Genomic DNA, 27,651 nt, shown 5'->3' with positions numbered 1-27,651 from the left:
GAAGCATATTGGACCGAATTATCTTTGAAACCAAAATGGCAGTATAAACAAGTGAAATGTCCGATGATTGCAATATCAGGGCCAGGAGGGCTATTAACAACAATTATGAGGAATGTTTTGTTGTGGAAAGAGTCAAAGAATATGTTAGGAACACACGGTTATTAATATTTTGAGATTACAGCTTTAAAAACATGGAGAAATAAATCGAGAACCGAGCGCATTTTTTTGTGCGCAATAAATATACAGTTTTTTCAATGGGTGGCTCTGTAGCTCTCCGGTGTATCAATAATTTTCGGAGAGCTACAGATCTGCAGCTAACTCTGTTCTATCAATTTACATTTTGATTCTAGCATGTACCCTTAAAATCAAGTGTCACTTTATTTCCTATAAGTAAGTGTATAGACAGTGCATGATTATTTTTATCTCACACACAAAACAATTTGGAGAAATAGACCTAATTAAATCATGAATTTTTTGACAAAAGCCCCACCCCCACCCATCCCAAAGAAAAATTAAAATTGTAAAAGACTACATCATGAACATGATGAACTTTTGCAGTCTTGGCAATGTCATATGGGTCTCTAATATTTCCTTGACATATATGAAGCAAAGAAATACAATGTACAATATGAGTATGATCTATGGGAGAATAGGGGGGGGGGGGGAAATTTACTGTACTTAACATGAGAGTATTATTTAATCTAAATTATTTTCAATATTTTCTTAAATTGACAAACTATACAGTGTTTTTATTATTAGCAGTTAAAATCAGCAGCTATATATGCTTTGAAATTTTCTACTGTCGTTTTAAAAAAAACGATCTTCTTTGATTCCAATTTTATTGTTTGATTATCATTTTTTTTACTTTAATTTTTGTTTTTAATACAATGAGTAGTAGTTACCCCATATCACACTGTTGGTTATGTGTAGATACCCGATGGGCGTGGTCATAATGACACGAGGGAGCGTAGCTCCCGAGTTGTCATTATGGCCACGCCGATCGGGTATCTACACATAATCAACAGTGTGATATGGGGTAAATGACTTGTACCATAGTTTTCAAAAATCATTCATATGTAAGTCAGCTTAGGAATCGGTCGGACTGGTTCGCGTGATTGAAACATTAAGTGTTTGGTTTCAACGATGCATTTGGAATTTAAATGATTTTACGCCCCTTCGTGTCCTTCTGACCACATCCATCGAATATAAGGTAAGTGATTTGTATACAATACTTTTCAAATTTTGCTACAAATTTTGCCCTATACTCGGCACTCAGGGTCATTGAGCAGTGGGTGTCGAGTGGTTACGACCCGATTCCGTGTTCGACCCGCGTGGTAACGACCCGAGTGGTTTCGACCTACTTATAATTATATACATACAGGTAAATAGAGGGGTTCACACTATAAGGTATGGTGTATACCTTAGGTATACACATGGTTTCAAGGTAAGCTGTATGGCTTCAGGGAGGGATACGTGTCAATTATTGGTTGTCAACATTGAAGTCAATAGTAAACTTGAGATTGATTTTAGGACAAGGATGCAATTAATTTCATTTGAAATAAATTATAAATAATTTATAAATATTTGAACATTTTCCTTAAAAACTAATCAGCCCTTTGTGGGATAATATACGTAATAATAAATGGTTTAGATAAACATAATTATTTAGCAATATTTTAAATAATGAATAAACAGTCACGATCGGTTTTAAACAAATCTGAATATTTTGAATTAGACCCCCAAAAATGTTTTTAAATAAACTATCGAAATTGTTATAATTAATATTGCTTTGGAACGAAACCACTCGGATCAAAACCACGCGGGTCGAACAAGGAAAAGGGTCGAAACCACGCGGGTCGAACAAGGAATCGGGTCGTACCCACCCGCATTCGAGCAGTGAGAGATCTTCTTCCTGTCAACACCTTCTGCGAGACGGGACCTCTGTTTATACTTTATAGGTCTCCACGTCCCACAGTGGGATTCAACTCCTTAATTACTTCGTGACTCTAGGGCAGGCGCTTTAACCACTGGGCCACGCAAGCGACATAAAAATAAAACATATCTAGGCCCGTTAAAAAAGTCTGATTTATGTAATTGAAAAAATAACGAGTTTGGTTTCAATGATATATGTTAATTTGATATGATTTTTTTTCTCGTAAATTACAATCGTCAAAATTACATACTAGATTTAAATTTATCATGAACTTGGTTTACCTTAAATTTTTGTAAACCTGATACAAACTTTGCCGTGCACAGTGGTACGTTGATTGAAATGTTTGTTAGGGGTTATATGTATATTTCAATTTAGTGAAAATTAGATCTTTGATCGACTAGATCCGCAATCGAAAAGGTTATTTAAGTACAGTAGTGTACATCTGTTTTTACGTCAAGTATGTACCGTGTTTCTTTGTTGGTTATCAAAAGAACGATATTGGAATCTACTAAGCTATCGTCACCCTGGTCATTACACTATTTAAAAAAAATGTTTAAAAAATTAAGCGATTTCTGAAGTTTTTTTCGTCACTTTTAACTAAAGTTACATATGTAAAGTATTAATGGCCGTTTTTAACTGTTATTTATTACAGAATGCTGTGTACAATTGAAAATTTTTACTCCTTTTTACTCTCCTAAATTTGGTATAACAAGCCCGTATGATTGTTTCATTTAAAAACCGTGCATGATCGTTTTATAAATAGTTCATTTGTCCCGACTCGATGGGCGGAGTTATAGAAAAGTGTGGGTTATGTACAGAAAAACCCACACTTTTAACAAAAGAAATCACACCTAACTATGGTACAAGTAGTAGTTACCCCATATCATACTGTTGGTTATGTGTAGATACCCGATGGGCGTGGTCATAATGACACGAGGGAGCGTAGCTCCCGAGTTGTCATTATGACCACGCTCATCGGGTATCTACACATAATCAACAGTGTTATATGGGGTAAATGACTTGTACCATAGTTTTCAAATATCATTCATATGTAAGTCAGCTTAGGAATCGACCGGACTGGTTCGCGTAATTGAAAGATAAAGTGTTTGGTTTCAAAGATGCATTTTGATTTTATATGATTTTACGCTACAGTACTTTGTGTCCTTCTGACCATGTCAATGGAATATAGGGTAAGTGATTTGTATTTAATACTTTCAAATTTTGCTACAAATTTTGCCCTATACTCGGCACTCAAGGTCATTGAGCAGTGAGGGATCTTCTTCCTGTCAACACCTGCGACACGGGACCTCTGTTTATACTTTATAGGTCTGCACGTCCCACAGTGGGATTCAACTCCTTACTTCGTGACTCTAGGGCAGGCGCTTTAACCATTGGGCCACGTAAGCGACATAAAAATTAAACATATCTAGGCCCGTGTAAAAAGTTTGATTTATGTAATTGAAAAAATAAGGAGTTTGGTTTCAATGATATATGTTAAATTGATATGATTGTTTTTCTCGAAAATTTCAATCGTCAAAATTACATACTAATAATTTGAATTTATTATAAACTTGGTTTAACTTAAATTTTTGTAAACCTGATACAAATTTTGCCGTGCACAGTGGTACGTTTATTGAAATGTTTGCTAGAGGTTATGTATATTTCAATTTAATGAAAATTAGATTTTTGATCGGCTAGATCCGCAATCAAAAAGGTTATTTAAGTACAGTAGTGTACACTTGTTTTTACGTCAAGTATGTTCCGTGTTTCCTTTGTTGGTTATCAAAAGAACGATATATTGGAATCTACTAAGCTAACGTCACCCTGGTCATAACACTATTTAAAAAAATGTTTAAAAGTCAAGCGATTTCTAAAGGTTTTTTTTCCCTTTACTTTAAAACTAAAGTTAAAGTATTAATGACTGTCTTTAACTGTTATTTATTTTAAAATGCAGTATACAATTGAAAAATTTACTCCTTTTTACTCTCCTAAATTTGGTATAACAAGCCCGTATGATTGTTTCTTTTAAAAACCGTGCATGATCGTTTTTTTTTATGTAAATAGTTCTTTTGTCCCGACTCGATGGGCGGAGTTATAGAAAAGTGTGGGTTATGTACAGAAAACCCACACTTTTAACAAAAGAAATCACACCTAACTATGGTACAACTAATAATGAAGCCCTTAATCTATATGTTTCACTTCGCATACCCCTTCAAACTGAAAAGATTGATCCCCTAACTGCTCCAGGCTATAAGCTACCTATACCTGTACAGCAGCGTGTGCGTTGAAGTGAGAAGTGATTTCCTGTGGTTAATTAACTCTGCATGCTAAATAAACAATGAGACTTATCTGTGTGCATTGAATAAACAACTCTGATATTCTTATCCCGATTGACAAAATTCGGCGGTAGGGAAACTGAAAATCTGAATTTTTTCAAATCGGAAAATTGGGGCAATTTTTCTCTCCTGATCAGGAAGGCAGGATGAAAGGGTAAAATCGGGAGAATCCCGCCTTAATCGGGAAAGTTGGCATGTATGTGCCCTGCAAATGAGCAGTATACCGCGGTTACTGTGAAATGGTGTATTATGGCTGCATTTAAAAACATTGAGAGTGTAAAACTGCAGTTTTCTTCTGTATTTGATAATGTTAATATCAGTGTCAAATATTTGATTAAATGATTTTGATTAAAATTGTGTTTTATTAGTGATTTAACCCCATGTTCTATACATTTTATGGAAAAACGAAACACTTAGTATTTTGTAAAAATAATAAGGTCACCATCTATTAATTTTAGAGTATGGCTAGATTTTTAGTTATAGAGGTTATTTATTGGTGGCTATACAATTCTTAGCTGCAGAACTGTAGCTCTCTGCTTGAGAAAATTTGGACAGATAAAGCAGAGAGCTACAGATCCAAGCGTTGTAAAAACCTTCGATTTACGCCAACGATTTTTTGTCGCTACTTTAGGTATTTATTTTGTGTAGTTTAAGCTTTCTCTGGCTTTTAGAATGGAATTCTATACTAATTCATATATTTTACTCTTATATTTGATACTTTGTTTACCGTTTACGGGTCCGAAAAAGTCCTGTGTAGAATTTTGTAATGTCGGTTTTAAAGAGTTCCATTTTGACGTCTGTAACCACAAACAGCCATTTGTTAGCATTGGGAGGTAAGTAAGTGATCAGGAAATGAAGTTGAATGCATGATTAATTATTAAATACAAATAAAAATTATTTTTAAAGCTGGGGAAAGTATAAAATACACAAATAATACCCATAGTGAGCGACAAAAAATCGTCGGCATAAATCAAAGGTTTTTACAATGCTTGGATTTGTAGCTCTCTGCTTTATCTGTCTGAATTTTCACAAGCAGAGAGCTACAGTTCTGCAGCTATTAAATACTTTGCCTTTTCATAAAATGTTTTGTTTTTAAATGAATTTAAGAAATTGTTCACAAACCTAGCAAATAGCTGGATGAAAATAATTTTTAATCTCCATATTGATTATATATATATAATGTTGCACCACGCCAATTTTTTTTATTCACGCAACATACAGCATTATATACATATATTTAATAGATTTTAAAAAAAAACCCAGATGTGTGTATGTGTGTGTGTTTTTAATTTTAAAAGAGAGGGAAGGAGAGAGAAAGAGAGAGAGAGGCACCACAACTTTCACTTGATTAAAACATAGCTAATCAAACATGATGAAGCTCACCTCAACGAATGTAATCAGTCTAAGTAATGCAAATCTCAAATCATATTTTCTTAACAGTCAGTATTTTTTCTGACAACAATATTGAAGCAAGTTCTGTTTAAATAGGTCTTAAAGTCCACTGGGATTGATCTGTTCCAAAAACTTTAACCTGGTCACTCGTTTGGAAAATGTAGGTCAGATCTAGCATCCGAAGCAAGCTTTGATTGTTCATTCTGAGATATTGTATCATCCAAGCAAGTTTGATCTGGGTAGGGCTTATAGTTACTTGGGAATAATCTAGTCACTAATCTGGAAAATGTAGGTCAGATCCAGCATCCGAAGCAAGTCTGGCAGTGTCCATCCCTAGATGCATCATCCATGCAAGTTTGATCCGGGTAGGGCTTATAGTTACTTTGGAATGGACTTGCTCCAAAAACTTTAACCTGGTCTCTCATTTGGAAAATGTAGGTCAGATCCAGCATCTGAAGCAAGTCTTGTAGTGTCCGTCCCTAGATGCATTATCCTGATTTATCCATGCTTGTTTGGTCTGGTTAGGGCTTATAGTTATTTGGGAATGGACCTGCTCCTAAAGCTTTAACTGGGGCGCCGAAGCTAACGCCGACACTGAGGCCAATGCCGACACTGGGGATATAGCATAAGCTCATCTCGACTTCGTCGAGGTGAGCTAAAAAGTGTAAATTATCTCTCGACTTCGACGAGGTGACGTCAGCTTAAAAGTGTAAATTATCTACACTAGGGGTACTGTAATGAAGACAAATCAATTCGCTCTCTATGTATCATGTCTTATTACACTCTTTAAAAGTTGCTGAAATTGGCACATTTTGAAAATGTTATTTTAGACACTGTATAAAGAGATTTAAATTTGCAGATGATTGAAGGGCGTTATTCAATCATTCAATACATACACAACAGAACTAGCTTCCCTGATGACTGATAAGATGAACTGGTGTGGACATGTCGTTGGTCGTCTAAGGATGACTGAGTGAGTGAATGAGTGATTCAATCATTTTTGAGGCTAGATATCACCTTACATGTACATCAGTAGAAAAAATGTAGATATTGATTGAAATCAAGTGTGGATCAAGGCATCCCCTGAAATATGAGATGGCAACTGTTGTGTACCTTCAACACATGTTCAATCTTTTTTATTTACAGTAAATATAACTTTTTAAAAGATGCCAATTTTAGTGACTTGAATTTTATTTTCATGAGTGTAATCAGACACACCTAAAAACAAATCATTCACCTACACTAATATGTCCTTAATATTTTAAAACGGTCCTGTGACAGTCACTTGATTTCTTGACTTAGATAAAAGATATCGGCTCACAAATATCACCCTGTATAGTGTATGTATAAAGTTTCGATTCTTCATGTTTACGGGTCCATTACTGAGTAAAAAAAAAAAAACTTGCAATTTATTAGTAATGATGTTTTATTTGGTTGCACTTTAGTTTCATTCAATGAAAAATATAAAGAGAAAATATATTTTCACTTAAATGTTTCTAAGAAAATTGTTAACACCTCTTAATAGATCTATAAAATATTTGTGAATTGACACCTTTTTCTGAAAACCCCAGCAGGGGGTATTTGTCCCTAATGGACAGTTCTTAAGTTTCAATAATAAATGTTGAAACAAAAAACAATTTTAGAATAAAATTACACAAGGAACTCTTGATTTTAACAACATTTTAATAGCATGTACCTCAACAGCGACTGTGACATATTATAAATCTGTCTTTTGAGTCATGTGACATGTGTCTTGTCTCCCCTTAAAGTGAGCTAATTTAAGGCCTGTGTTCATAGTACAAGTTTGAAGACACACAAATGATGACTTTTAAAAACACATTTGCTAGAAACACTTAATTTTCTATTACAATACATGTACCACATAATTACATGTATTTATGTACATATTTCATTTTTTGCTCTGGAAATATAATGGTAGATCTTTTTTTTCTTTATAACAGAAGGAAACTTTTACACAACAGAAAAATACCAGTATGCTATTCTGGTTTTGGATGATAATGCTGGTGTTACGTGAAGGGTTTGGTATAGACCAGCCATACGAAGCATTGAATGATACCACGTGTCATGAAATCATCAAACAGCCTAATTACCAGTCTCGTCTACCCTGCACAGGGAAAGATGTGAGATATCACTGTCTTCTGGATGGGGATAGCACCAAGGAGTATGAAGTTTGCAGAGAGTGGAAGTGGATTCCAAAAGGTAGAAATGATTTTGATGTTTTTTGTCTTAGGGACATCATATTCACCCCATATCTTATACATGTACGACTTTTAAATTTTAATTCCCAACTTTAATAACTTGCTGAGTATTCTTTTATGAAACATAGTGATCCATGCTGCTGCCTATGTGCACGTGTAATTTTCATGCTGTTAATAAGATATTTCAGCCATAAGATAAATTTACAAGTACAACTGTTGTAAAAAGTGGGCATACAAGGTATGCCTACTTCTTACTACTTATTTTTAACTTACCTGAACTGAAAGCTCAAGTGAGCTTTTCTGATCACCCGTTGTCCGTCATCCAACTGTCTAGCTGGCTGTCTGTCTGTCTATAAATTTTTCAAATTTTCAACTTCTTCTCAAGAACCGCTGGGCCAATTTTAACCAAACTTGGTACAAAGTATTTTTGGGTAATGGGGAGTTTCACTTCTTAAAATGAAGGCCCAAGTCTCCTTACAAGTGGAGATAATCAAGAAAATACTAAAAAAGGGGGGGGGGGTCATTAAAAAATCTTCTTCTTAAGAACCATTGGGCCAGAAAAGCTAAAACTTATGTGGTAGCATTCTGGGGTAGTGTAGATACTAATTTGTAAAAATCATGACCCCCAGGGGTAGGGAGGGGCTACAATAGGGAATCCATGTTTTACTTTGAAATACAGTCAAACTTGTTTTAAGAGGCCACCTTTGGGAAGTCTGGAAACTGGCCATTTAAGACAGGTGACCTCTTATTCCAGTTTGCCTTCGAAATAGCCAGTCGGTCAATAAATAAATACAATTAGATTAATTAATCAGATAATTAAAAAGATCATTTCACAAAATTTTTTATGTGTATATATATTCATGCTCATTAAAAGAATTAAGAATTCCAAATATTTAAGGTTTTGTACATATTTCTATTCCCACATATCAGTTAACCGTCATACATTCATCAGTATGCTTTTGTTACTTTGGAATATTAAATAAACTCTTAAGACTTTTAATTATTACTTGAAGAAATACATGTGCCTTGCTACTGTTCTTTTTTTTATATATATAAAAATAAACAAACCTACAAATTTAAAGTGTAATGGTAAATAAAATAAAGCAAAATAAATTAATTCACTATCATGTGTTAAAGTAATGGTCAGCGGTGACCCCCCCCCCCCCCCCCCAACCTTAATTGATCGGCAGTTAACTTACTTGTTGAAGTTTTTAAAGTCTTGTAAAATTTATTTTTATAGCTGTCAGAATTTCTATGTAACAAACACAGAGACACAAATAAGATTAACCAATTGATCAGAGAGATGTATTTACACAGTTGAAAATCATTCCATAACACAGGTGTCAAGTGCAGTAGAGCGTAACTAATCCCTATCGATGTCTCTTGGTAGTGAAATTCACTAGATAATCATGCCATATGAAGGGCTTTGTTTTTACAAGAGTAGCAATTTAGGTTTCTACATGGAATCAAAATTTAAAAAGTGTGAAAATATCGATAGCTTTGTATTAATTAACAGACTCAAAATAAACATTCAAGGAATTAATATCGAAAAGTACAAAATCTAACTTTAAGATTGATTTTCTTTAGCTATGGGAAACTGAATTAATTTTTCAATGGTCGATCTTAAAAAATAATTACAAAATCGTCTAAGAAGAGATTTTTTTTCATTAACACAGACTTCAGCATATCTGAAAGTAAATTATTTATTTGCCGTAATAGGTGAAATTGACTAGCATATAAGCATAGCATATAAGACGAGCATATAATTACACAAGCGTATGTGTTTAAAAGACTTTATAGAATCGTAACAAGTGACAAAATGGCCGCCTATTACAGTGTCAATAAGGCTGTTGGGGGAGTATTTGAGTGGCCGCTGGCCGCGTTACACAGGTGGCCGTTCATTCCAGTTAAAATATATAGGAAAAATCGTCGGGGGGAACTGAAAGTGGCTGCTGACCGCAAGTGGCCGTTGATTTCGGGTGGCCCCTAAGACAAGTTTGACTGTATATAGGAAAAATCTTTAGAAATCTTCTTCTCAAGAACCCCTTGGCCAGTAAAGCTGAAACTTATGTGGAAATATCCTGGGGTACTGTAGATTCTAAAGTGTTGAAATCATTACCCCAGGGGGAGAGGAGTATATGGCCACAATAGGTATTAAAAGGAGGAAGTTCTGGTTAAAAAAACAGCATCTCGAAAGTTACTCATGTGAGGGATGTGGCCCATAGACCTCTTGTTTTAACTTCTTAGATTTCATTTATTTATTAATTTAAGTATATTTGTCTATATAGATCGTATTTAAATTTGTAGACAAATGTGCATACTTCAATACATATGGAAGTGGAAATGTGGATGAGAGAGACTGTGAATCCACCCCTGATCTACCTTGTGCTGTCAAGGAATACAACTCAGCAGATAATACCCAATGTTAGTTTACGTTCTTCTTATAGGGAAACTTAGGGGTGTAATGATATGGTTAAAGACATTAATGTAGTATATCGCCTCGATAAAAAACAATGCAATCAAGCATGGCGTTTGAGCTTGCAATACCTGATTATGATTACCGTTTATCTAAGTTTCTATCTTTTGAAGCATGCGTTATTTTAATATAAATTAAATGCATAAATACTCCATTTCTTTTATTTAAAATGAATTAAATTTAACATTGTGCCACATCAATGTGATAGCAACACCACAGGAAAGTTGGCAAATGTTTATTTATATACGGGAGTGCTATTGTGTGTCCGTGCTTGACTAACCAAAAAGTCAAATACGGGTATTGATAAAAAAACAAAAAATATCACATTAATATATTTAAATGACAAGTGCAAGTGCTAAAATTTGTTTGCGCCAATGCATTTCCACTTGCGTTTGCTCTAAACAATGTATGCGCCAAAAAATCAATGTGATAGCAACACCACAGGAAAGTTGGCAAATGTTTATTTATATACGGGAGTGCTATTGTGTGTCCGTGCTTGACTAACCAAAAAGTCAAATACGGGTATGGATAAAAAAACAAAAAATATCACATTAATATATTTAAATGACAAGTGCAAGTGCTAAAATTTGTTTGCGCCAATGCATTTCCACTTGCGTTTGCTCTAAACAATGTATGCGCCAAATTTTCTCATTTTACAGTATACATATTATAAAAATACAAAAAGGAAAATATTGTAAAATGTTTAATAATACAGCTCTTTTCAAATTATAATATGTGTATATCAAAACATAATGTAGTCCTTTTGTTACACTCCTAACCCCTACTATATATTTTCTCGAAGTGCAATACATTAAAGCTGTATAATTTTAATTTGTCTTTGATTATAAAGATGGCAAAAATTTGAAGTTTTCAGTTTTTTTTTATTGCAGATGCTGCCTGTTATGTGAAGAAAGAAATGACAACCGTACCAATCTTAGAAACAAGGTAATATTAATTTAACTTTAAGCTATTTCTGTGTCGCTAATATTGAATGATGAATAATTACTTGTCATACATGCCAACTTTTGAAAATTCCCATGGGGGATTTAGCGCGTGACGACAATTTTTAAAAACTTTAAATTCGCGACATTTTGTCGTGAAATGATGTGATTATGAAATGATCTTTTTAGCTCACCTCGACGAAGTCGAGATGAGCTTATGCTATACCCCCGGCGTCGGCATCAGCGTCAGCATCCTAGGTTAAAGTTTTAGGAGCAAGTCCATTCCCAAGTAACTATAAGCCCTACCTGAACCAAACTTGCATGGATGATGCATCTAGGGATGTACACTACCAGACTTGCTTCGGATGCTGGATCTGACCTACATTTTCTAGATGAGTGACCAGGTTAAAGTTTTAGGTGCAGGTTAAAGTTTTTGGAGCAGGTTCATTTCCAAGGAACTATAAGCCCTACCAGGACCAAATTTGCATGGATGATGCATCTAGGGATGTACACTATGAGACTTGCTTCGGATGCTGGATCTGACCTACATTTTCTAGATGAGTGACCAGGTTAAAGTTTAAGGTGCAGGTTAAAGTTTTTGGAGCAGGTTCATTTCCAAGGAACTGTAAGCCCTACCAGGACCAAATTTGCACGGATGATGCATCTAGGGATGTACACTACGAGACTTGCTTCGGATGCTGGATCTGACCTACATTTTCTAGATGAGTGACCAGGTTAAAGTTTTAGGTGCATGTTAAAGTTTTTGGAGCAGATCCATTCCCAAGGAATTATAAACCCTACCCGGACCAAACTTGCACGGATGATGCATCTAGGGATGTACACTACGAGACTTGCTTCGGATGCTGGATCTGACCTACATTTTCTAGATGAGTGACCAGGTTAAAGTTTTTGGAGCAGGTTAAAGTTTTTGGAGCAGGTTCATTCCCAAGGAACTATAAGCCCTACCAGGACCAAATTTGCATGGATGATGCATCTAGGGATGTACACTACGAGACTTGCTTCGGATGCTGGATCTGACCTACATTTTCTAGATGAGTGACCAGATTAAAGTTTTAGGTGCAGGTTAAAGTTTTTGGAGCAGATCCATTCCCAAGGAATTATAAGCCCTACCCGTACCAAACTTGCACGGATGATGCATCTAGGGATGTACACTACCAGACTTGCTTCGGATGCTGGATCTGACCTACATTTTCCAGATGAGTGACCAGGTTAAAGTTTTTGGAGCAGGTCTATTCCCAAGGAACTGTTAGCCCTACCTGGACCAAACTTGCATGGATGATGCATCTAGGAAAGGACACTACAAAACTTGCTTTGGATGCTGGATATGACCTACATTTTCCAGACGAGTGACCAGGTTTAAGTTTTTGCAGCAGGTCCATTCCACAGGATCTATAAGCCCTATTTGGACCAAACTTGCATGGATGATGCATCTAGGGATGGACACTACCAGACTTGCTTCGGATGCTGGATCTGACCTACATTTTCATTCCCAAGTAACTAAAAGCCCAAGCTAAACCAAACTTGCATGGATGATGTATCTAGGGATGTACACTACCAGACTAGCTTCGGATGCTGGATCTGACCTACATTTTCATTCTCAAGTAACTATAAGCCCTATTTGGACCAAACTTGCATGGATGATGCATCTAGGGATGGACTCTACCAGTCTTGCTTCAGATGCTGGATCTGACCTTCATTTTCATTCCCAAGTAATTATAAGCCCTAGCTAAACCAAACTTGCATGGATGATGCATCTAGGGATGGACACTACCGACTTGCTTCGGATGCTGGATCTGACCTACATTTTCTTTCCCAAGTAACTATAAGCCCTACCTGAACCAAACTTGCATGGATGATGTATCTAGGGATGGACACTACCAGACTTGCTTCGGATGCTGAATCTGACCTGCATTTTCATTCCCAAGTAACTTTAAGCCCTAGCTAAACCAAACTTGCATGGATGGACACTATCTGACTTGCTTCGGATGCTGGATCTGACCTATATTTTCCATACAAGAGACCAGGTTAAAGTTTTGGGAACAGATCAATCCGAATGAACTTGATGTCCTTAATATCTGCAGTATTAACAGTTATGAATATTTGTTTACACGATACATGTTTTTCACGCTACACGCATAGAAATGTGTATATGCCATGTAAGGGGTTAAACACAACTTGCAAGAATATTGTTATTGGGATAAATACTTAATATTAAGAAAATATGATGTGTGATTTGCATTACTTAAACTGATAACATTCGTCGAGGTGAGCTTCGTAATCTTTGATTACCTATGTTTTTTAAATTTATAACATTGATTTCACTTATCAATAAAACTTTAAAAGGATTAATTTAATTAACACAAAAAATAATGTTTTTCTTTCCAAAATTGAAATATTTTTGCTAAAATAGGTGCCTCTCTCACTAAAGAAGGGGTATTTGGTTACATATGTAAACAACATTTTTTTCTACCAGGACACAATTCAGTGAAAAATTGAAAATTGTACAACTTTTAAAACATTTTTTTCAAAGGCTAAAAAATATATGAGGTTTTGACACTGTAAAGTCCTGTTTCTAGAAACATTTTTGAGATTTTTTATTTATAGTTTAGAAATTTTGATAAGATATTAAATTTACAGAAATTTATACCACCTATCCAAAACAGAATTATTTTTTTACAGTCATGAAATTTGTCAGGCTTGATGGTGCCATGTGGGTTTTTCCTTAAGTCATGCACATACCTAAGATATTACTTTTTGGAGAAGGGAGGGAAAGATTCTAATTGACATACACTTGATTGTTTCATCTTAATTTTTAGCTCTACTGGTCAGAGACCAGAAGAGCTTATGCGATAGTAATGTGTCCGTCGTCCGTCCGTCTGTCCGTCTGTCTGTCTGTCACTCTTCCGTCCACAAATTTTCTGTTTTTTTCTAATAACTTTTTTTAGCTCACCTGAGCTGAAGGCTCAAGTGAGCTTTTCTGATCACATTTTGTCCGTCGTCCGTCCGTCTGTCAGTCCGTCCGTCCGTCTGTCCGTCCGTCTGTCTGTCCGTCTGTAAACTTTTCACATTTTCAACTTCTTCTCAAGAACCACTAGATTGATTTTGACCAAACTTGGTACAAAGCATCCTTGGGTGAAGGGGAATTTAAATTGTTAAAATGAAGGGACATATCCCCTCGCAAGGGGAGATAATCAAGAAAAGACAAAAATAGGGTTGGGTCATTAAAAAATCTTCTTCTTAAGAACCACTGGGCCAGTAAAGCTGAAACTTATGTGGAAGCATCCTGGGGTAGTGTAGATTCTAAATTGTTCAAATCATGACCCCCGTGGGTAGGGCGGGGCCACAATGGGGAATCAAAGTTTTATATAGAAATATATAGGAAAAATCTTTGAAAATCTTCTTCTCAAGAACCACTGGGCCAGAAAAGCTGAAACTTATGTGGAAGCATCCTGGTATAGTGTAGATTCTAAATTGTTCAAATCATAATGACCCCCGGGGGAAGGGTGGGGCCACAATGGGGAATCAAAGTTTTATATAGAAATATATTGGAATAATCTTTGAAAATCTTCTTCTCAAGAACCACTGGGCCAGAAAAGCTGAAACTTATGTGAAAGCATCCTGGTATAGTGTAGATTCTAAATTGTTCAAATCATGATGACCCCCGGGGGAAGGGCGGGGCCACAATGGGGAATCAAAGTTTTACATAGAAATATATAGGAAAAATCTTTGAAAATCTTCTTCTCAAGTACCACTGGGCCAGAAAAGCTGAAACTTACGTGGAAGCATCCTGGTATAGTGTAGATTCTTAATTGTTCAAATCATGACCCCCGGGGGAAGGGCTGGGCCACAATGGGGTATCAAAGTTTTACATAGAAATTTATAGGAAAAATCTTTGAAAATCTTCTTCTGAAGAACCACTGGGCCAGAAAAGCTGAAACTTATGTGGAAGCATCCTGGTATAGTGTAGATTCTAAATTGTTCAAATCATGACCCCCGGGGGAAGGGTGGGGCCACAATGGTGTATCAAAGTTTTATATAGAAATATATAGGAAAAATCTTTGAAAATCTTCTTCTGAAGAACCACTGGGCCAGAAAAGCTGAAACTTATGTGGAAGCATCCTGGTATAGTGTAGATTCTAAATTGTTCAAATCATGATGACCCCTGGGGGAAGGACGGGGCCACAATAGGGAATCAAAGTTTTAATAGAAAAATATAGAAAAAATCTTTGAAAATCTTCTTCTCAAGAACCACTGGGCCAGAAAAAGTGAAGCTTATGTGGAAGCATTCTTGGGTAGTGTAAATTCTAAATCGTAGAAATCATGACCCCTGGGGGAAGGGCGGGGCCATTATAGGGAATCAAAGTTTTACATAGAAATATATAGGAAAAATCTTTGAAAATCTTCTTCTCAGGAACCACTGGGCCAAAAAAGCGGAAACATATGTGCCCATCCATGGAAGGATCATGGGGTAGTGTAGATTTCAAAATGTGTAAATTATGATCAGTGGGGTAGGGTGGGGATGCATTATGTATAACAAGGGGGAAATCTGGTAAAGAACAGAATGGTCAAAGCTTCTCAGGTGAGCGATGTGGCCCATGGGCCTCTTGTATGGTTGCCCAATCAAGTTCAAATTTGGTATGGTAGTTCAGTAGGCAGAAATACATATTTTGATGCTAAGTTTGGTTCTCTATGTCTTCTGGTTTGGAGCTGGGGTGGTGGGGTAGATTCCTTAACTATGCATAAGAATGAATGGGCAACTTTTTTTATGGTTGCCCAATCAAGTACAAATTTGGTATGGTAGTTCAGTAGGCAGAAATACATATTTTGATGCTAAGTTTGGTTCTCTATGTCCCCTGGTTTGGAGCTGGGGTGGTGGGGTAGATTCCTTAACTTTATATACGAAAGCATTGGCAAAGAGAGATAACTGCTGAAGATGTTCCCATTGTAAACTGAATGCTGCTATGAGTCCCTTGGGATTAATTAGCTTTCCTCCTGAAGAAAATCCAGAGCATTATCTTTATCTGTCAAATTGAGATGAATTACCACCTCTGTCTGCAAATGAAGATTGTTATTAATTAAGTCATTAATTTGGAATGCTATGAACACTCTGAAATGTGGATTTAAATATAAATTTTTATAATTTATTTTTGTTTAATAGTTATGATTTCGTTGAATTCTAATAACAAGAAATAGATTAAAGAAGATTTTTTGATTTACTTTTTTTGCTTTATGTTAATTCAAGAATATTATTAATTTTTAGGATAGTTGTATAAAAACCCCATTCTATCATTAATACTGAAAAAGTTCTATTGTAACTTAAGAAGAAAATGATGAGAGAGGTACAATTAATCCCTTGGGATTAATTATCTAGCCTGCTGCAGAAAATTTAGAAGGCTTTTCTTTATCTGTCACTTTAAGATTAATGAAAACCTTTGTCTGCAACTGCTGTTTGTTTGAAGTTAAGGTCAAGCCTTCTTGATATTTGCATTCATTGAAGGCTGGCATTTTATAGAACACAAGCTTCCAGGGCTCTCGATTCTCTAAATCTGGGGCCGATATTCGGCCCTGTTCCCAATGCAAAAAAGGTACCTTTTTTCCCAAAAGAAAGGTGTAAATTTCCCAATTTCCATAGCAAAGTATTAAAAAAAAAATAAAAGTCCATGAAACTTAATTGCAAAAAACCCCCAAACAAAACACACTTGCAAATGAAAGTGAAACTGTACTACTATTTTATTAGTTTGCGCCAAATGCATTTGTAAACTGGTTAGGGGAACCAGGTAATGTGTACTAACTATGAGTGCAGAGTATCTTGTCATGTAGTTTCGACCATTTTGGTTTCAAAAATAGACATTTCATTTAAACATTAGTAAGCTGCACCTAGAAACATATCCACGTTTCAGCATGTTCAGTCTCACGCTGTATTGGTAAGCAAAGTTGTCCATGTAATCAAGGAAATTCGGGATTATGTGACTAGTGACTGTCACTCAGAAAGACATATAACCGCAATATCAACACTCAAAGATAGTAATGACAAAGCTAATGTACTTTCATAAATAGCCTACATACCCAAGTTTGTTCTGTTTAACTGTTTATTCAAAACCAGAGTTTAATTGATGACAAAATGCTAGAAAAGCAAAATTTGAGGAATTTTTTTTAATGAATTTTGGACGGTTATCCAACTTTTCCAAAAATGACGATAATTTTCCCAATTTGAATGGCCCCGGCCCCAGTCCCAAAAAGTGGTGTGAGAGCCTTCATATAAATATACATTCAATATTAAGTTGTTCTTTACTGCCTAATGTAAATACAAGGATATTATTTTCAGGTTTTTGAATATTCAGGAATTATCTTGAAATTTTAAGAATACAGTTGCTGTTGCTTATTCTTCGTACATTTTTTAATCATTCCGTAAGCTGCACCCTATTAATTCTACCCCATGGCGGGGCCCTTGCTGACTGGTCAGTTTTCTAGTAGTTTTCTACTTTCGTTTTAAAAAAAACGATCTCTTTGGATTCCGATTTTATGGTTTGATTTGTATTTTATTGTCTTTAATTTATGTTTTTAATAAAATGACTAACAATTATCATGTTAATCTATGTGTTTCACCTTGCATACCCCTTAAAACTGACAAGATAATCCCCTAATTGCCCCTAGCTATAAGCTACTTGTACCGGTGGACAACTGCGTGCGTTCAAGCGTGAAGTGATTTCCCGTGGGAAATTAACACCTTGTTAAATAAACAATGAAACTTATCTGTGTGCATTGAATAAACAAGTCTGACATTGTTATCCCGATTGTCAAAATTCAGCGGTAGGGAAACTTAAAATCGGAAATTTTGGCGATTTTTTTTTCAAATCGGGAAATTAGGGCAATTTTGCTCTCCCGATCAGGAAAGCGGGATGAAAGGGTAAAATCGGGAGAATCCCGCCTAAATCGGGATAGTTGGCATGTATGACTTGTGGGATAGATGTCGCAGCCTAACAATTCTATGTTAAACTAGCAGGCGAACAGTGAAAAAGTAAGATGGGTGTAATAACATTTCTTTTGTTGGACGTTTTATTTGTAATAAATATATAGAAAGATATTAACAATGTGCATTAGTAAGTGAGAGACACAAAAAATTTAAGCATCCTGGAGTGGTGCAGGTTCTAAATTTCTCTAATCATGGCCCTTGGGGGTAGGATTTGGCCACAATAGGGAATCAAAATTTTACTTCGAAACTACTTACTACTAGGCAAAATCTAGAAAGATCTTCTCATTGAAGAACCACAAGGCCAGTAAAGCTGAAAAGTGGAAGTATCCTTAGATTGTGTAGATTCTAAATTGTTTAAATCATGGCCTTGGGGATAGGGAATGGGCCACAATAGCAATTCCAAGTTTTACATTGAAATATAGAGGAAAAATTTTCTGAAGAACCACTTGGCTAGGAAAGCTGAAACTTAGGTGGAAGCAACCTGGGGTAGTGTAAATTCTTATTTATTCACATCATGGCTTGTGGGAAGGATGGGGCCACAAGTTTTACAAAGGGAACATCTTTTGATGAACAGCATGGCCAAAGTAATTCAGGTGAGCATTGTGGCCCATGGGCCTGTTATTTCCATCTGTTTTTTATTTTTACCATAAACTTGCTTCATCTGATCAGCATTCCTTTAGAATGAAAATTGTTTTTCACTTTTAAATTGATTGTTGAGATATATGGTGAGGCAGCTGTATTTATTTTATTTAAAGGGTTGTTAATTCATCGAATGGAGAGAATTCATCACTGGGACAAACCCCTCCAACTAATTCAATTCAGGATAAACAAAGTCATCCTGGGAGGTGAGTTTTATTCAGAGATCAAACCAGTATAAATTTAAAGTTTTTGGGCATAAAAAGCAATCTTGAAACAATGTATCAGAACACAGATGATTGAAAATATAGTTTATAGACTAGTTATTGTTCATTATTATAGCTAATTGATATACATTGATCTTGACTGCTAAGACTAATACAAAACAAGATACACATGTATTTCAGCTCCATAAAAATAAAAGCGATTTCGCTGGTGGTGCTTCTCATAAATTTAAGTAATTTATTCCATGCATATAAATAGGGATCTACAGTATTCAGCCCATGACATTCTGTTACGGATTCAGTTACACTGAATCTGAGGCTATAAAAGTATGGGTTGGATACCTTAATTAAAAAAATATTAAAATAAAAAAAACCCTGAATCATACTTTTAACTTAAATGTAACATTTTGATATTGATGTTCTTTTATTAAATGGTTATTATGTCTGTTAAGAAAAATATTTAATTAATTAGAAATTTTGTAATTTATGTAAATCCTTTTTTTGTCCACTAAAAACTTTGAGTAAGCATCATCCTTATCGCACAGCACCATTCAGATTCTTTGTTGAATTTTGCAATTGTATTTCGGTCAGATTCATCAGCGTCATAACTAAACGCATCGGTATTTCGGTCGAAGTGTATACTTTCAAGCAAGATTTGCAATAAGTAATTTTTTTCTGAATTTATAAATTTGCTTATTTTTTTAAATTGTAGTGCTCTAGGAATTGCATTTGGTGTACTTATACCATTAATCCTGGCAGTTGCTTTAGCAGTTTTATTAATCAAACGTGGAAATATATTGGAACATTGCAGAAAAGGTATCTTTTTATTTTCCTTACCTGAGCTGGAAGCTCAAGAGTACTATTCTGATCACATTTTGTGTGGCACCTGTTAATCCTGTTTATTTTTCTGTTCAGTATCATACATGTACATAGCATTTAGTTCAGTTCAAAGAAACTACATGCATTCAACAAATTCCACACACTGATGTAAATAGATGTAAGCTACTGTGGAAAAATTTTAATTCGGGGGGTCAATGTTCGTTGGTAAGCAAAATTTTGTTTGTTCGTGGGGATATAATTTTGTGGGTAACTCACATATACAAAAGATTCAATAAATTTATATGTTGACAAAATAAATGTTTGTGGGGATGTAAATTTGTGGATAAGGGTGACCACCGAAATCAATGAACATTGGTCCCCACAAACATTAACGACTTCTCAGTCACAAAAATTTAATGTTTAGGACTGATTTTGACATTTTCATCTCCTTCTCAGGAACCACTGGGCTGATTTAACCCAAACTTGGTACAGAGAATTTTTGGGTAAAGGGGATTCAAATTTCTTCAAAAGAAGGACTATGCCCTCTTCCAAGGGGATATGATAAAAAAAAAAATAAAAAATTAATACATATAGCATCATTTAAAAACTCTTCTCAAGAACTACTGGGCCAAGATGGATGAAACTCGTGTGGAATCATCCTCAAGCATTGTAGATACAAATTTGTTCAAATCATAACCCCTGAGTATTTGGTGGGGCCACAATAGCCGATCAAAGTTTTAGATAGGAATATATCTATAGGAGAAATCTTCAAAAATGTTCTCAAGGAAAGCTATGCTATGATTGGTCATATTTATATAGAAGTATATGAATGAAAATTACATTAAAAAACAACATTTACTTTGGGTATCTATGAAACAGTAGAACAATCTGTAAAATCTGTAGAACAATGATAATCAAACCAGAAAATTCTGGATTTTATTAATTACTTATCTCTTGAACCCCTCAATCTCTTGAATGAAACATATGGAGATAACAAACAGTATTCAAGCTCTAAAGTCCATAAAACAATACAAAATAGGAGAAAAGCAAACATGAACCTCCAAAACATCAGAGGTGGGATCAGGTACCAAGAAGGAGTTTAGGATCCCCGACCTTGTGCTCTTTGTCATGATTGGGAAATAACGGAAAAATCCATTGTCAATTCAGTGTATAGATAATGGACTTAACAATTAGTATGATAAACTTCAGTCAGCATTTGACTCAATGATAAATTGTATTTGCTGACAAGGTCATTGTATCGACCATATGATTACTAAAAATATAAATTTCTGTGCAATACTTTCAAAATCACATTCCTCCTACAGTTTTAGTCAGATTTCAATTAACTTGGTGCACAAGTAGCATAAACTAAGATACATAATTCTTTGTTTCTATTTTCGCTTTTGATGAACGGTGTTGCCATGGTTACTAAAAATAGAAATTTCTCTGAAATACTTTAAAAATGATGCTCCTTCTAAAGTTTTAGTCTGATTTCAATATAAATTAGTGCACAAGTTGACTAAACTAAGAAACATCATTCTCTTTGTTAATTTTTTTTATTTCAGTGAAATTTTGATTTAGATGAACTATGTTGCTGTGGTTACTAAAACTAGAAATTTCTTGGAAACACTTTCAAAATATTTCTATGTATCAAATCTTGATTTCGATGAACAATGTTGCCATAGTTACTAAAAATAGAAAGAGCGATATATGGTAAGTGTCTCAATTGGCCCCTTAAAATGGATATCTTAATTTTACTTTATATATAGCTTTAATTTGTACAGCTATATATGCGACCTTTATTGGTCATTTTCATTTTGATCAAAATGCCATTATTTTAGAAATATGACATCATAAAAATCACATTTTCCCGCCATTTTAGCACATTTTTTATAAAATTGCTTAGTTTCAAGCAGTTTTTCTTTCAGAAAATATAGAGCGCAGCCGAGAACAAGATTTATATTTTTACCAAAGATGTATCTATTCAATACTTATTAGTGACAGAAAAAGTATGTATGATCTACACTGCGCTCTATGTTTCCCAGAAAAAAAAAAAACATCAAGAAAAAGGTATATTTTTGGCAATTTTGTTAGATAGCAAAAATAGCATTATTTCTCATGTCATTTACAGCTAGTGAGTGCATATAAATGTGAAAAATATATTGGAAATATTTCTAATATAATCTCTTCTACAAAATAAATATAAATAAAACATATCTGAATGTCATTCTAAAATGTTGATTTTTAGGGGGCCAAAATTGGCTCTTATCATATATACTCCTTTCAGTTTAAAACTGTAGACAGTTTTAATCTGATTACAATATAACTTTGCACACAATTACACAACACTAAGATGCATAATTCTGTATATCAGTTTTTGATTCACATGAACAGTATCCTCATGGTTACTAGAAATAGAAATTTCTGTGAAATACTTTTGAAATGCTACTCCTAATTCATTTTTACACTGATTATAATATACTACACTGAGTCATTGTCTTTATTGTTTTTGATTTTGATGAATGAAGTTGCCACGGACACTAAAATTGAAAATTCTGTAAAATTTTATTAAAAACTACTTTTTATTTGCAGTCTTATTGCAATCTTGCCACAAAAAGAGACTTTATCAAGGATCATTATTCTATTTATTGCTGTTGCAAAGTTTCAAGTCTCGGCAGAGAGTTCTGAGGCCTGTTCAGCAGAGCGAATGTTTGCGAGCGCTCGCGAACATTTCTATTAGAGATAAAAGGAATTTTAGTGAGGGCTCGCGTACATTCGCTTTGCTGAACAGGCCTTTAGTCTTCAATGACACTCACAGTCAACATCACAATGATGACGATGGTCACAATATCCACAATGCCATACATATACTAATTGATTACAATAACCTGAAGGGTCTGATTCTATGTCAACAGTGCTGGTACGGGACTGATACATGTCCAATGTTGATATCATGGTTACCCACCTTCTTTGCATCATGTTTAATTTTTATACCCCCACAAACGAAATTGGCTCATAACTAGAAAACTATGACCGGTAGACTTACAATCATCAAACTTGGCAAATTTATGCATCTTGGGTAGGTGTGTCACAACCTATTTCAAGGTAGTTTTTAATATTGAATTACACAATCCCCAAAATTGTAAGAGTGTTGCTGTATCCCTATTTAAAAAATGTTAAATTAGGAAAATGATATTTTTTTCATTATATACTTTACAGCAATCCATAACAAATGTTATTTTATAAGAGATAATCTACCTCTCCTAAGGGTATAATTATCAAGCACTGGTCAAGGAGAATTTTGATAACAGAAACTTGCATGTCAAATTAGAGAGAAATTAATTAGTTTGGTGTAAGGAGCTAACTGGTAGAAAATCTCTGTTTATATCTCTTGGGAACTGGGTGAAGGAATCAGCCTTAAATAGTTTTAGTGACAAGCCTAACTTTTTTAATGAATTTGAGCTATGAAGAAGTAATTCAAACTAATATGATATTGTATAATAAACTTATTTGATATTGTATAATCATATAATTGAAACTAATTATACTGTGTGTGTGTTGGGCGAGGGGGAGGGGATATTGGAATTGGCATGCCCATTCTCTATATGAATTTCAGATTGAAACTTTAAGTCTGATTTTAAGATAGTCCCTACAAATCTAAGAATCATGCAGGAATCTAAGCATCAAGATTACACAATTTTTTTTCTGAATAAATCTTTGTAACAAATTTATACAAAAGCTGTGCTTTCAGATTTAATTTCAGAATGACACAATTATGCATTTTGATTGCACTCGTAGGAGATAGTTAAGATCCATTCATCCCTTGACATTAATAAGTGGACATGCATCAAAGATTAATTAATGAGTTCAATCTAGGAAAGCTAGCTGTCTCAACCATTTCTTTTATAGAGCATCACTGATCAAGGAGCTCTTATCTGTGTCCTTTGGGAATTAGACAGAAGAACTGCTGGTCAGTTTAAATAGCTTATGTCATTTGATGGCCAGCCCTCTATTTCTAAAATCAATTTGTTATTGATTAAGTTTTTAATACTAATTAGTTAAATTGATATAGTTTAAAAAAAAATTGAAAATATCAATTGACAAATTTCAGAGCATCATGTCCAACATGAAAGATATATGCATATGTGTGTGTTTGTGGGGAAGGGGCATTTTTAAAGGGGATTTCACTACTAAGTCAGAAACGTACTGACATTCCCATTTTTTACTGACAAACTTAAAAAAATTACTGACAATGTGCTGTCGTTACTGTAAAACTTAGACAATTACTGACCTTTTTACTGCCGGTGCTGATAAACTTAGAAAAGTGCTGACAATCTTAGTCGGTGCTGAAAAACTTAGACAATTACTGACCCGTTTACTGTCCCTGCTGAAAAACTTAGACAAGTACTGACATTTACTGATAATTACTGTCTCTATTGTTCTCGCTCTCGGGGAGGCTGCAGTAGTGTGAAAATGACTGTGTGGTACACTTTGCATTTAAAAACAGTCTTATTTTAATTTTTGATGAAAAAAAAAATCCCAGGCAGTTTTCATTTTTTTAATCTAAATATTATTGATATCTGTAAAATAATTCAGAATATGATTTGAAATTAACTATAAGTAAATCCAAGTTTAAATTTATTTGTTGAATATATCTATCCCTGTTCAATTAAAGAATTAAAATTAATTAATCATCAAGTTAGTTTTCATCTATTTATTTCCTTGCAGACAGATATCTGACTTTAATGTAGAGCCCCCCCCCCCCGTTTTCACGATCGGAAAGTTGTATCAATTTTCTTCTCACAAACAGGACAGATGTCTCTTGTTAAAAAAGGATAACTTCTAAATATTGAATAAATATTGAATAATTACTGATAGGTAATTCAGTTTCCTAATGTTCTCGGACATCTGTACAAGTCATATAATTATATACCCCTGTTTAAGATTTCCGGTTTCATTTGCTCATACGGGAGTTCCCCTATTGAACAGTACAGTGTTCCATATATAAACTTTTACTATGCCTTGTTAATTTTGTCACTTAAAACATTATATCTAAATGAATGGCTGGTTGATCGATTACGCAGGGTTCATAAGTACCCAATGTCTGTAAGTCCGAGACTAATAAATAATTATCAGACTAGTAATAAAAATTCATGTACTAGCAATTATAGTGATCTTACGGAAAATATTTATATTTACTAGGTCAGCGGTAAGACTAATATTAGCAACAGCACCATTCTCAAATATTTTTCTTCTCTCTCTCCCCCTCTCTCTCTCTCTTAAAGATACAAACAGTATTGATACTTTAAGTTACTTAAATACTTGACAAGTGCTCCGTTTATTCACATTGCCGAGGGGGTTAGATAACTATCTATTTTTTAAACTTAATCTTTAAGTATTTTTTAATCATGATATTCAATTTTAACAAAAATATTACATGTTTCATACCTTCCATTTTTTCCATGTAGCTATCGGTGAATTGGAATTAATTTAATTTTATGTGCTGAAATTAAATCTTATCTCATAAAGTAGGTAGACGTATGGGGGTGTTATAATGTTAACATAATAATAAAACAGAAGGCGGACTTGTCTAGTAAAAAATTTACGAAGTAGTGAAAATTGAAAGTCATTAGTCCGTCACAAATATTCATTTCGAACCCTCTAGCATACATGTATAAGCCCCCCCCCCCCTGCACACACGTTACATGAAAAAAACATCTAGTATACCGGTACTTGAATATGATTTATAAAAATGTGTAAGTTTTTTGAATGATGCAAATTTCTTTGTCCATTTGATCAATTTATACCCGTAATCATTATTTATTTGATTCAGGTTTCATTAACATCTTTCCTTTTCATAAGATTAATAAGATTATTCGCCAACTGTAGGTGCCCACTATCTTCCGTGACGAGTTACCATTCATCTCTCTCTCTCTCTCTCTCTCTCATTCCAAAAAATCAATATCGACCCAGGCAAAGTTTAAAATTTAGCTAAACTCCGGCTGATATTTTATTTTACTGTCATAATACTGCTGCATATAAATTGTGTTTGATTTTTAATTATTCTTAATTACTGATAAAAAGTTAAGCAAATATACTATGAACTATTTTTTTATTTGATGTGATAATCAAACAAATTCCTCACTCCACTGTCCCACACATACAATATCACGACTGGACAAAAAATATTAGGAACCAGTAATTTTAAAAAACTTTGGATGTAATGTACCCTTTCTCATATATTTATTTTTGCTTAAATCTTTAAAAAGTTTGTGCCTTTCCCCGGTTGGTTTTTACATCAATCTTCTCTTTTTCATTAATCGTTAATTTTATCTTACGTCGGTATATTAAAAAAATTATTTATTTAATCTAAGAAGAGGTTGAAGGATTTTAGATTGCGTATTTATATTATGTTTGTGTTGGTGTTGAATTTCTCAAATTCAAACTGTCTTGTAGAAGAGAGTACCTGTCGCTGTAATGTTGCGCAACTAACTTCCAGTGAAAACCGGCGAGTGTTCTTCTGTATAATTCAGCAGTGACACCTATTGTCTTCTTTACCCGCTACCGTACACACTCGGATCGCCTCAGACGATTTCTTCTACACACAGGTGCTTCACAGAGTTTCCGATTGTATGTTGAATGATTATGTAATTCGGCTGGATACCAGATAAACGACTTGAATAATTTTGGACGAATAAAAAGCACAGTGTTACTGTTAAATCATGATACTGGTTTCGATACCGAACAAAGCTATGAAACGTCGATTTATTAAGTAAATTAAATTTATTAATTTTTTTTTTACCTAAAGAGATAAAAATGAGTACAAACTTAAACAAGACAGTATTAATTGTGTGTTCTACTTTTAGTAAAATAAATAAATAAATCATCGTTCTACATTTAGTTCGCAGGTGCCCCCCCCCCCCCCAATTTTAATTTGAAAAGAAACTAGATCCATGTGAACATCTAATGACACTCTAATTGAAAAGAACAATCATGATATTAATTTCTATCAAAGATTTGATTCAGGAGTATGCATAGACAAAAGATGATAATATAAAATGTCATAGTTTTACATGTATTTGAATGAAAATAACACTTTCAAGTGGGGATCCAGAAAATCTAGATTCAAAAATCAGCTAAAAGATGTACATTATTTCAAAAGAATAATGCGGACAGTAACTAAATCAATGAATGTCAAATGATCAATGATCAATGCAGGCCCGTAGCCCCCCCCCCCCCTCCCCCTGCCAAATGAATACAATAAAAAATCTTTTTATACCCCCCGCAAACGAAGTTTAGGGGGGGTATATTGGAATCACCATGTCCGTCTGTCCGTCTGTCTGTCTGTCTGTCTGTAGACGAGATTTTGTCCGGACCATTACTCAGAAACTATTAGAAGGATTTGTCTGAAAATTTGTACAAATATTATTCACCATATGAAGTTGTGCACCTGCTATTTTCATCTTGATTCGATTATTATTTTGAATTTTACAGGTGTTTTTCCATTTTTATTTTGTGGTTTTGTCCGAACCGTTTCTCAGAAACTATTGCAAGGATTAATCTGAAAATTTGTACACTTATTATTCACCATATGAAGGTGTGCAACTGGAATTTTCAACTCTTTTTGTTCATTTTTTTGCATTTTACAGGTTTTATTTTTTATATTAATTGACTTGTTCAT

The 27,651-nt window shown here is 34.4% G+C and overlaps 1 protein-coding gene across 2 annotated transcripts in view; it reads left to right on the top strand.

Annotated features, from left to right (window-relative positions):
- The window catches only part of LOC134270694 (uncharacterized), an 87,615-nt gene that overhangs the window by 6,453 nt on the left and 53,511 nt on the right, over positions 1 to 27,651 (top strand). For both annotated transcript variants that reach the window (XM_062752943.1, XM_062752944.1), the window contains exons 2-6: positions 7,623 to 7,881; positions 10,188 to 10,304; positions 11,247 to 11,301; positions 19,047 to 19,136; positions 19,864 to 19,967. In XM_062752943.1, coding sequence (XP_062608927.1) covers positions 7,623 to 7,881; positions 10,188 to 10,304; positions 11,247 to 11,301; positions 19,047 to 19,136; positions 19,864 to 19,967 — 625 coding nt within the window. The remainder of the gene's footprint in view (positions 1 to 7,622; positions 7,882 to 10,187; positions 10,305 to 11,246; positions 11,302 to 19,046; positions 19,137 to 19,863; positions 19,968 to 27,651) is intronic.

The sequence above is a fragment of the Saccostrea cucullata genome, unplaced genomic scaffold (genome assembly GCF_032062105.1).
Source record: "Saccostrea cucullata isolate Sc308-1 unplaced genomic scaffold, CSIRO_AGI_Scuc_v1 ctg2044, whole genome shotgun sequence".
NCBI lineage: Eukaryota > Metazoa > Mollusca > Bivalvia > Ostreida > Ostreidae > Saccostrea > Saccostrea cuccullata.
The sequence above is the reverse complement of the archived record's forward strand: the minus strand, read 5'-3'. Positions and strand labels throughout refer to the sequence as shown.